General features: G+C 35.7%; 1 protein-coding gene across 4 annotated transcripts in view; it reads left to right on the forward strand.

Moving 5' to 3' along the window:
• Positions 1-12925, forward strand: part of Dys (Dystrophin) — a 433719-nt gene that overhangs the window by 70444 nt on the left and 350350 nt on the right. For all 4 annotated transcript variants that reach the window (XM_089707820.1, XM_089707817.1, XM_089707818.1 and 1 more), the window contains 3 exons: positions 433-522; positions 5290-5400; positions 10884-11109. In XM_089707820.1, coding sequence (XP_089563946.1) covers positions 433-522; positions 5290-5400; positions 10884-11109 — 427 coding nt within the window. The remainder of the gene's footprint in view (positions 1-432; positions 523-5289; positions 5401-10883; positions 11110-12925) is intronic.

Below are 12925 nucleotides of genomic sequence, written 5' to 3' on the forward strand. Positions count from 1 at the left end.
CTTAATTACGTCCTTCGGATTCGTTGTTAGAACCAAGAGTTTTCGTGTTCGGCGGGGCGGGCACCTCGGACGCAAGTCGCTGGAATCGCAGGTCTGCCGAAATCTGTACGCGATATAAATTATAAACCCTCACCGGGTGGCACTTTGCGTCTTTTAATAATTAATATATGTCATATGTAGGTAGTTAACAAGCCATTTAATAAAAAAATCAAAATTCAAATTCAAAATTTATTTATTGAAGTGAAAACTTCTTTAGCGGCGTTGGGTATAAAATCTTAAACTCGCGTCAGGACACGTGACCTGATCGAAAAAGCGTAAGACGGATGGATATCAAACATGCTCAACGTTAATAATCCCGGAATGCAACCCGTCTTTTTTTTTCACAATTTTATTTTAAATCCCTGGTTAATAAATAATATGGTGTGTGTGCAGGCGCGGCAGGAGGAGCTGAGCGCGAGTGTGTCGCGCTGCGCCGCGCTGCCGCACGCGCGCTCCGCGCCACTCGCGCGCAAACTCGCTGAGGTAACCACACACACGCACACACACACACACAGTGCTACACGATGCCACGCCACGCCACGCCACGCCACGACACGACACGCCACACCACAGCACACCACGCCACACCAAATTATATTATACACCACTTTTAGCACCGGACAGTACACATCACAATAACACCGCCACATAATATAACGATATTCTCTACATTACGATCTTTGAGGGTAATCCTGAATGAAACACTTATACCGATCAAAAGTGACAGATATAGAATTATTTTACGCAACTGAACCAATCAGAATCTTTACATATCCTCAAAATTTATGTAAGTACACAAAGCTTTTATATTGAGGATATTTACAGCCTGAACTTATTAGCGACAAACCACTGAAGCAAATAGGTATAATTACAGCAGTTACCAAGTACTCGCAAACCGCACACGGTCGGCCATCGAGCTGCGGTTACACGATACTAAGTCATTATAATATACTCATCATAATATGTAACTAACTTGATACATAATATACAAGTAATCAAAGTAAACACGAGTAAATATTAACGCATAAATGTTAATTTTCTTGTTTAGGATCGGAACTGTAGTTTTGCTCTTCCTAATTGAATTCATCCAAAGAAATCGCGTTACGTACCTACACATTTATTTATATGGCGTTGCATGAGATTCCGAAGCAAGCGCTTATTTTTAAATGTTCTAGCAATCTTATAATTTAATTTAAAAATTACCCAAAGTTGCGAAGAATGAAGGAACATCGTATGATTACTACATACAAATTTGGTAGAAATATTTTAAGCTATCAGTTACGAACAAATAATTCTGAAATTAGAAGTAGAGGTTACAGAAATTAAACTCAATATAAATTAAATATCGTTTATTGCATTCGTAAATAGAACAATGGTACGACAGCAGCGGCTAGACGGCTAGAGGGCACTTCCCCGTTGCTCGCGAGACTGATATGCCGACCCCACACATGTGGTGTAGGAAAATATGTCCCATTAGTTGTTGTGCCTTGTGTCTAAATGAAATTATAGAATCGAAAAACTGATTTTATAAATATTTTTTGTAAATGATAAACAAATGTGTTGCCTTTACGACTTTACATTAGGAAGACGTTACATTATATTAAATTTTTAAAAACACAAATAAATGTTTTCAAAAAGAATAGGTAAATGTTATTAGTTGTATTATTATATTATTACTAGCGGTCCGCCCCGGCTTCGCCCGTGGTACATATGAAAAATAGATGTTGGCCGATTCTCAGACTTACCCGATATGCACAGAAAATTTCATGAGAATCGGTCCACCCGTTTCGGAGGAGTATGCAGACTAACATTGTGACACGAGAATTTTATATATAAGACTAGCGGCCCGCCCCGGCTTCGCCCGTGGTACATATGAAAAATAGATGTTGGCCGATTCTCAGACTTACCCGATATGCACAGAAAATTTCATGAGAATCGGTCCACCCGTTTCGGAGGAGTATGCAGACTAACATTGTGACACGAGAATTTTATATATAAGAGATAATATTATTATATTAATAGTTGTATTATTACTTCAAAAATATTATCGATAATGAGTACCATTTCCAACGCACTCGCATTTCGCGTATTTGGTAACAGCGTAGACATTTTGTTGCGATGTAATTTACGAGCATAATGCGTACATAGTCATTAAATTTCACAATATCGGTGTTGAGTTCGTCTCTCAATGTTATGTAATTTCATGTTTTACAATTTTAGTGCTTTACAATTTTATTGTCATTTTAAAAACAACATGCACGTATTGTATGCGTACGAGAAGCTCATTTCATGTTGACATTTCATTAAACTTTATTATTACTATGAAAAATATGGAAAGTAAATAAAACATACTGTGAATGTTCATCTCTTAAAAATACAGTAACCGCGAGCTCCGAAACAGTAAAACTTCGAGCGGTGGAAAGTTAATTATGATCAGTGTGTAGTGCGCCGCCGGGCTGCGGGCCCGCGTGTTTACGAGCGGAACTTTCCCAATATGTCTACGGGATACGGCTTATTCAAAAGCCTTTGAATTATTCCATTTTAAGGAACTTACAAAGTTGCAAGAACCGAATGCGTTCCGGAGAACTTTGTTAACTTTGTATTTGAAGAAATCGTATCGTCTTTTACGACGTCGGCTGTTATGTCTCGAATAAACGTTGGATACAGCGTTTATTTTTATATAAGTTTTCTTCCACGTGTACGCTAGCAACCAGACGTGCGTAAAGAGACGTTTTGACAGACCTTACTATAAAAGTTCTCGCAATAAAATATTATAACCTATTTTTGTTTTCATTTTCTGTTCCATATCCTCGTACATAAGTATATAATTTTAGTAGTCTAGTTATTTTCCGATACAATAAATTCAAACCATATAATACGAGCAAAGTATCATAATTGTAATACAAAACATTATTATAATTGAATTAGAACTAACAATAACACACGACAAATGTATACTTATATAGTGTATACTTTATATAAGATCGGGGTGGTCTCGGTCCGGACGCACGGCTCTAAATAACGCATCGAGTGAACCGCGCGAGACAGCCGAATGTATGGGGAGACTCGCTGTCTGGGATTGTGAATCATTTTATGAGATTATAACGTGGTGTAGGTGTATACTTGGTTATGTAGAAATTACTAGTATAAAAAAATTTGATTATCGAAGCAATGATTACAAGGCATTGTATATTTCAACACATTTTTTAAATCAATCTTGTTGTTATAATACCTAATTAATTTCCAATATCTTACAAACTCCAATATTCTTTACATTATCTACTCTACCTAGAGTTGATTCAATGTCATAATGAAATAAAAACATCAAGTTGTTACACATATCACGATAGATCCTCCAAATGTTCATCTGTTACGTATAATGTACGTGACACGCGTTGTCTGTCAGTCTGTCAGTCTGTCACGCGCGAGGCGAGGCGCAGATCCGAGCGGTCTGACACGCCGTGACTGGCGGGACACTGTATAATGCATCGGTGCAGTGATATGAGATATGGGATAGGCTCATTACACTCTGCATGTAATCCTTAATGAATTCCTACGAATTACACGAAATATTGAAATAAGAAAGTTATTCTCTCCTTTTTAATACTACGAGATAATTTGTATCATTTATCGGTCTCCACAAAACTTTATACATTGTTTTTCTGTGAAGTTTTATTTTTATACTTAATAAATACTGACAAAGAAGCAAAATGAAAAGGTACTCTGCATTGTATTGTCCCTCATAAAGTATCAGTAATTCCTGCGCTCGATCCCAGTCTAGCTTTCTCTATTGGATTGTATGAGCACAACGTTTAGTAACTAGAACGTGCACATTGGAAAACCCGTGTTACGCTTGTAGAATAAAATTTATAAATTAGAAGTTATCCTGAACCGAAGAAATTATATCTGTTTCTTACTAAATTATAATTGAATTCAGAGCAACGCTTATTTGAAGAATTTCTTGCTGTAGTCGTCGTAGTATGTCACTTCCAAAATAATTCGAGCACCATATTGAATTTCCCTACCGGCCATGTCCCGTGTATTTTTCCCACATGGCAGACGGGATAATTCGCCATCAATCTGTATGTGATTATGCGGAGGGGATCTCACTAATTTGCAAGATAATGCGGTAACAACACATTAGTGGGGCTAGGGGGGTAGTGCGTGTGCGGGGGGAGGGAGGGACTTCATCTGTGGACAGTTAGTGACGCTTTGTGTCCCCACACCGGCCACGGCTATTAGTGCCACTTGTTATACGCATTTGAATCACGATAGAGACAAGACCCGTAACACAAGTATTTTATACTTCTCGCGGGCACCAGTCTCTCACAAATGTTAGTGTTAAGATATTATATAGATTAACAATGTATATATTTTGTGCATTTGTGATGAGAAAAATAAATAAATTTAATTTAATTTAATTCGATAAATATAGGTAGATCAGAGTTAGGTTAAGTTTTTGATTTCTATTCTCTATAATGGTCAATTTAAACTTAAATGCTAACTGTAAATATATAAGTATCTGTTTAGGTGTGTCAGGAAGACTTGCCGCAAATAAAGTTTACTTTATTTTTATTTTAACATATATTATATGTATGTATCATAAATGGATAGATCTTCTTTATTTTAAGAGTAATATTCGATTGTTTACATATAACAGTCAAAGACTGCTTAAATTTTTTCGTGAGCAATACACGTTAAAGGTGTAAAAACAAACAAATACACGCAAAATCGAGATATAATCACACAATGGTGTATCCCTATCCTGATCCCAGTCCGGGCGCTAATCGTCGCCGGCCCACGCGAGGGCCGCACACCATTTAGGATAACTACGCATTTACCGACAGCTTACACATGTACTTATAGATGTGGACAGTTTGTTGTTTTTGTACATTTATCTGATAAGTGATTGGCCAGTTATATGTATGAGAATGTTATTTTTTTTTTAAATTGTACTACGAAATTGTTGTTTATATTTTTTCCTGAAAATTACTCTAAGTACGCAATGTAATGAATGTCGATAATGTATTTGCTGGTATTACTTAATTTAAAAATGTTCTGCTTATTAAATTCGTTTAAACTTTAAACATTACAAAACTTGATCCTTTACCCCAAAATAGTAAAGAGCACTTATTATTTGGCATGTAGTTATATGTATCATATTGTAAGACCTAAATTTTGGTTTAATAATTTTGTGGATGAATATTTCTCAATGAATATATAAAGTTTATAATATGTGTGTGTGTGCAGGCGCAGACGCAGCTGTCGCAGCACGGCGAGTACGTGGAGCGGCGGCTGGCGGCGCTCGCGCGCTTCTCCGCCAGGCTCGACGCGGCGCTACAGGCGCTCGGTGCTGACCAGGTGAACATTCATTTATCGTTTATTTATAGCAAACATGTACAAATATTGGTATTCAATTAATTATGTGAATAGCAATGCAGTATTTTTTGATATTATTAATTTTTTTTTTTTTTTTTTTTTTATTTATTTTTATAAGAACACAACAGTCATACATGATTTAATATAACAAAGTTCTAAAACTAACTATGACCACACAACATGTTCTATTATTAAAAAGAAAGACAACATATATAAAAAAGAAAACGAGCCTCACGCAAATGAACTAACTACTAATCTTAATCTTAAAATAATAAATAAAACCCACATTTCATTACCAAGTTATAAAACTAAATAGTTTAAATTATACATAAGTTATACAATACATAAAATGCTATTTCTTAATTGATGTCTATAACTATTACAAGAACATTGAAAAATATCTATGTCTAATAATTCATCATTATAAAATTTGGCTGCTCTTTTTAAAAAGGCATTCTTGGCGTAATTTGTGTTACAGGGTGTGACCTCAAATGTATATCTGCAACGTGAGGGAATTCTGGGAACTCTTAATTTTATTTTTTCTAATAGCAAGCCTGAATCAATTATGCAATGCATGATCTTATAAAGAAACATCTGGTCCAAAAATAGACGACGCTTTTCCAGTAAACTTATATTATGTTTTTTAGAAGTAGTTTCATAATTGATAAAGGTATTTCCAGTCCGATATTCTAAAGCTTTTAGAAATTTATTTTGAATTTTTTCTATACGAGTAATGTGGACGTTGTAATAAGGGCTCCATACAGTAGATGAAAATTCCAAAATACTGCGAACAAAAGCATAATATAATATTATATAAGTGGACGGTTGTTTAAATGGTTTAGCGAGACGAAGTATCATTCCTAGTTGCTTATAGGCTTTAGAGATTATGTATTCCATGTGTAAATTAAAGCGTAGTTTTGTATCGAGAATAACTCCTAGATCTCTTACTTCCGTGACGCGTTTTATTTTATAACCGGAGAAGGCGTAATCGAAAATAAGGGGATTACGTTTTCTATTGAATGAAATAATTTGACATTTATCGGGGTTAAGAAATAATTGATTGATGTTGCAGAATAATTCAAACTTCACTAGATCTGATTGCAATTTTAAACTATCTTCAAGTGTATTAACTGTCATAAAAATTTTTGTATCATCGGCGTAAAGTAGATGGTGTGAATTTTGAAAACAAGAACCTATATCGTTTATATAAACAGTAAACAAGAATGGACCCAAATGGGAACCTTGTGGAATACCCGAAGGAATCTTTAAGAATCCAGAGGTGTAACCCTTAATTGCGACAGCTTGGCTTCTATTAGAAATATACGATTGAAGCCAGCGGAGAAGGTCACCGTGTATACCAAACTTGGATAATTTCATTATGAGTGTGGAGTGATTAATTTTATCGAAAGCTTTTGAAAAGTCAGTATACACGGCGTCCACCTGCAGGCCGGCATCAAGAGCATTCAAAATAAAGTCCGTATATAGTACAAGATTAGTCTCTACGCTCCGCCCCCGGAAGAAACCATGTTGATGCTGTGAAATATGTCGAGATGTTATCTGTTTTAATTGGTTTGTGACTATCTTTTCAAAAATTTTTCCTAATACGCATAATTTAGAGATCGGCCTATAATTTTGAACGTTTTGTTTATTACCGCCTTTGGAAATGGGTGTTATTAAAGCCTTTTTCCAAATATTGGGAAAACATCCTTCTCTTAATGACTTATTGTATATAATCCAAACTGGGACAGAGAGTTCTTTTGATAATTTTGAAATAAGAAAAGGATGCACACCATCGAAACCGGCACTTTTTTTGGTGTCAACTTTTTTTAGATGCATCTGAACCAAACTAAGCGATATATTGAGCTCCGAAACATCGATAGAAGCTTCATCAGAGCGTGATGCATCATTTAAAGACGATGCGTCATTACTGCTATCGTTTGATACAAAAACGGAATGAAAGTAAGAATTAAAAAGATCGCAAATAGTAGCACCATCCGTTGCCGACTGTTCGTTATACGTTATATAGGCGGGAGTGGGATTAGACATAAGTTTCGACTGTATAAAGGTCCAGAAATATTTAGGATTTGAGTTAATGTTGTTTTCGGATGATTTTATATAATTAACGTGACATTCAGTAAGCATTTTCTTTTCACGGGATCGCAGTAATTTAAATTCCTGGTAATCTCGGGGATCACCATATTTTTTCCAACGAGAATGAATTTTTAATTTTTCACGAATGACGCGGACAAGGGATCGTGAGTACCAAACCGGATGTTTGCGAACGCCTAAAGTTCTAGTTTTAGGAACATGTTGTTCTATCAATCGATGTATAGAAGAGTAAAAATAGGTAGCAGCCGATTCTGTATTCATATTATGCAGCGTATTCCAATCAATAATGTTTAGGTCCTTACTGAATGCATCAAAATTTGTCTTATGAAAGTTATGTCTATATTGATAATTTGTTTTTAAATACACTGTTTTGTTTAAAGGGAGTATAATATCTATGGCTTTGTGGTGATTATCTTCAAGAGTGAGTGGAGACATACAAGCCGTAACGTTGCAAATAGTATTGCTTAAGACGAGATCTAATATTCGACCGTTAATATTAAAACATCCGTTGTATTGGATTAAGTTGGATAAATTCATAAAATCCGCTAAGGCCGAGACTTCGGAGTCATCGCTAGGTATGAAATCTGGATATGTTCGATCTGTTAAAATCCATGACGCGTTCGATATATTGAAATCTCCCAACAGGAGAAAACGACAGTCGGCATTATGTAGCATGCGTTCGGATACATTATCGAAAAATAATTGTAACGCACGAGAGTGACCGGGCCCGTGCGGGAAGTAGGCGCACGCAATATGCAGGAAGGATGAACCGGTATCGTTACGCCCGGGTGGAGAGGAGTCGAGCTGCAGAGTGAGCCACAGCTCCTCGGCAGCCGGCGACGAGCACCAGTCGTCCCGGCGCCGCACGCTCAGGTCGGAGCGCACGGCCACCAGCACGCCGCCGCCGCGCACGCCCCGCGCCGCCCCGCTCGCCCCCGATCGGTCCCGTCGATAAACATTATAATTTGAGTGGAAATACTCACCATCGTAAAAATCCGGGGTCAACCAAGTTTCGGTTAAGGAAATCAAATCATAATTATTTCGGAGAACGTTCGATATGAAGTCGTGCGACTTAGTTCGTAATCCCCTCACGTTCTGATAATATATATTCAAAACTTCTAAATGAGTCATTGGTAAAGAATCATTATATAGGAATAACGCCAAGATAATAAATTTAGAAATAATGCCTGATTTATAGTATACCAATTTTCAATGTTCATTGTAATATCAGTTTTAAAAAAGACCAAATTAAAATTTTTACAAAGTTTAAAATATTCACATACCAAAAATATCCTAAAATTGTTAAAGAAAGATTCCGTATAATACCAATTTTCAATGTTCATTGTAATATAAGTTTTTGAAAAGTACAATTTAAAATGTTTACAAAATTTCATTCCACATACAGATAATATCTTAAAATGTTTAAAGACACATTCCGTGTAATTAATAACTAGTTTCGTGTAAACAATTCTTTTATTATGAAGATAGTTTCTTCCGAATACCTTACAATGCATTGAGAATAATGAATGCGTCAGTAACTTATAGGTTAATAATTGAATGTTGGAAACAAGATAAGGTGATGAGTATAAAACAGTTATTATTTTTATTTTATAAGATAATCTAATATAACAAACCACATAAGTTAGATAATATAAAAACACATAGTGGATTACATGTTTTATGTTGTGAGTATGTGAATCAATTATAAACCCAAATCGTATTAAGTTTGTAAAATTAATAAGGACACAGATTAAAGTACGTAAATAAATATGTATATAAAAAGTAGGTTGGCGAGGTAATAATAAAATAACTAGTCATTTTAACTTTAATAAGTCAGATTCGTTAGCTATTCTTACCACTTTAGACTTATCATTTTTCCGTAGAAATATTTTACAGTCTCTAATCCACAAATATGTATAGTTTAAGTTAAACTTGATATCGCGAGCTTTCTTTAGGAGTTGTTTATTCGTTGGTGTGAGATGTTCGTTAATATGTACACTGGAAGCGGGCCCCGCTATGCCAATATCAGCCGTGGTTAGTCTTCGTCGCGCGCGTGCCGCTGCAATCAGCTGATTTTTGCGTTGTCGTTGTGTAAAACGCACAATTATTGAAGGAGGGCGGGAATGCACTTCTTGATTATTATCACCCCGAAACGAACGAACCCTGTGAATAGTGTCAACGTCTGTGTCCAGTAGGGTCATACCGACCATAGTACATATAGTGCCCAGGATATTGTATAAATTTTCGCCAGTGGTTTGAGGAACACCTTGAATTTCTATATTATTTAACCTTGAAAATTGATTCTGATAATTAATATCTTGCACAAGTTCATTGACAGTTTGTTGAGTTTCCGTTAATTGTTGTGAAACGGTCATAAGCGACGCCACAGTACCTTCAACATTGACAAGGCGCTCTTCCATATCAGTAAACCGTTTCTCGAGAGCATTCCACTTCGATTGTAGTTGTGTTATAACCTGTGACGTGCTAGACAGCTCCTCCTTTATAGAGACAACATCTCGCTGCATTATAACAAAGTCAGCACGAAATTCTTTTATTTCTTTAATTACTTCCAACAGGGATGATGAATCAGAGGGTTGTGAGGGCGTCGGAGATAGCCCTCCGCGGCAAGTAAGACAGCGCCAGAGGGCTTTCTTTTCGTGTCCCATTTTTCTGTAGGTAGATTCGGACACCCCTGCACAATGGTAATGATATCGACCATTGCATATTCCCCCTTGACATAACACGAAGTCTGTAACTGGTTCTTTGCACTTAGAACAGAACATTTTAAGAGTTTTATTTTTTTATACACGATAATCACTTGATGTGGGTAGACGTAAAATTATTGTATTAAGCGATAAAGCGTCCGTTAGGTGTCGGCTCGAATTGACAACTGATTGATATTTATATTGACTATATTATGATTGTTTATAGTTGTGTATTGTCCTGTTATTAAACAGTGCTAATATAAGTTTAATGAAGCTTTTATATAGTGTTTACTGTGTGTATGTATATCGACATAACCGTAAAATAGTCTTAAGTGAGAAGCTTTAGTTGACTAAGGGCTGATTTTTCAATTTTTGGTTAAAACTTATTCGTCAAATAATGTAGAAAACTACTATTTTAAAAACGTATTCTAATCGCTCGTATTTGACAGTTTACGTGACATTTTAATATTATCGTGTAATACTTTATTGGACGGATAAGTTTTATACGAGCATTGAAAAATCGGCCCTTATGATAAAGAAAATGAATTAACTTTCCCTATAGTTATTATTCACGTATACTCATTTATATGATTTCTCCATTTTTTCTCCTAATTTTAATCAATTTTGTATTTCTAACTATTTATTTATCAGAAATCGGAAGAGCTAGACGACGAGGTGGGCTCACTGCTAGAAGAGTACGAGGCGATGGAGCGCGAGTGCAGCGCGGCGCGGCACAGCGTGGCGCCCGACGTGCGGGACCGCGTGCTGCGGCTGCGGGACCTGCGGGGGGCCGCGCGCGGGGCCCCGGGGACTGAGGGCCCGGGGGCACCGGGGGCCCCGCCGGGGGAGCCGGCCCGCGAGCAGAGCCCCGCGTCCGGTGAGTCGCATGCCGGGTGGTGGGGCTAGACATGCTGGGGTTCCCGGGTTTGTGTGGATATTAGGTACAGATTTGGTTGATGTTGCATTTTTTTATATTTATTTTTTCATAGTTATAGGATGTAAGGACGATTATTTTTTTCATTAATGTGAATGACTTATAAGTAGTGTTTATGTGTACTGGTTATGGTTAAAGGGTGGTGCGTTTAATTGATGCGATGTGAATGGAGAAAAGGATGATTTAAATAAATATGACATGATTTTTGTGTATTGTGCTGTTGGCGATGGATAGAGGAATGAATTGTGGTTGAATGTTTGATTATAATTAATTAATTTAATGCAGTTTTGTGTGGTTTTCTTAAGTTCGGATTATTTTTTTTGAAATGATTGAAGGTAGTAAGTAGAGTAGATGGAATTGTGTTATGAGAATAAAATTTCACTACGGTAAACGAACATCGACATGCAATTAAACTAGTTTTACCTACATTTTCCTTGTTTTCATAAACATTTGTTTGTGTTACAATTTTTTTCAATTCTATGATGCATGCAGTTTTAAAGTTGAATGAGTTTTGGTAAATGGTAGATTAGAAGACTGATTTGATGAGATTATAATTTTTTAATCATTACATTTTTTTTATTTATTACTGAAGAGTTTGTTTGTTGTCAATTTACTCATCTATCATCTATAAATACGTTTCACTTTTTCGTGACAATATTTTTAACATATAGGTAATAGAAAGTTATAGAAAGGCAAGAACGGACGTCGCCTTACTACCTGTAAGCTTAATATATACTAATAAGTACGTATATTTTCAATAGAGAAGAATTATTCTGGTCTCTGTACCACATCAAACAATAAACAATAAACTTCAGTCACCAGTGAGCTTTCATCTCCTTATACAATATACTAGTGGTAAAATTGATTTATTTTGTGAGAAACATAACTGGAACGAATCCACAACTTCTGGATTGTGATATTCCTTAATCCCCGCCTTTATCATAAAAAATAAATATTACTTATCCGACAGGTAGTTACAGAAATTAACACAAACATACTCTTCATAATAATGTAGTTATAGATATTTTTAACAAACTCAAAGGGAACCTCAGTAGCCAAGCTATATATTATGTAAATATGTATGTGTGTGTGCTGGGAACAATAAACGTGTTGGTCTCTAACGCTTGTTTTATTCGCTAACCTCTAACTGTGTGGGCTTGCTATCACAATAATATCATTAACAAAACATTAATATTATTCACTAATAAGGCTATTTTCAAGAAAAAAGTGTAAAGCATCTGTACAACGATCTGGAAAAGTGTCTAGGTTCGGAAGGTGTCTACAGTTCTACGGAGAAAAGTGTTCATTGTACATAAAGGTTTATTGTTGGAATTTGAAATATTGTGTGTTTTATTTACTATAATAAAAAAGTATGTTTAATAATCAAAATGGATCAACAGAATATGTGATTACTGGTCACTGAACTTATACAATGCGATAAAATGTCTTTTCTATTCTGATGAAACAAAAATTTTAAAATTCTAATTCATCTCATTCTTCATTAGCAAAAACTTCACTGTTGGAAGTTGTATAGAAGTCAAAAATGTACTTAACTTTTGTGATATAAAATGTAGAATAGTAGGATTATCATGCGACAAACCTATACATTTTCATTTAACTGCAAAGCATGACCCATATAGTGGACCGATGTAGATCAACTTTTATTACAGATAACACAGTTTCAGTTGTGTAATAATAATGACTTTTCAAATTCTTGAGACAGAATTCAAGAAAAACTAAATATTTCAGACGTGACCTG

The sequence above is a fragment of the Colias philodice genome, chromosome 20, assembly GCF_061535455.1.
Source record: "Colias philodice isolate Cphi_HAF_F1 chromosome 20, ilColPhil1 Martin Lab GWU primary, whole genome shotgun sequence".
Classification (NCBI taxonomy): Eukaryota; Metazoa; Arthropoda; class Insecta; order Lepidoptera; family Pieridae; genus Colias; species Colias philodice.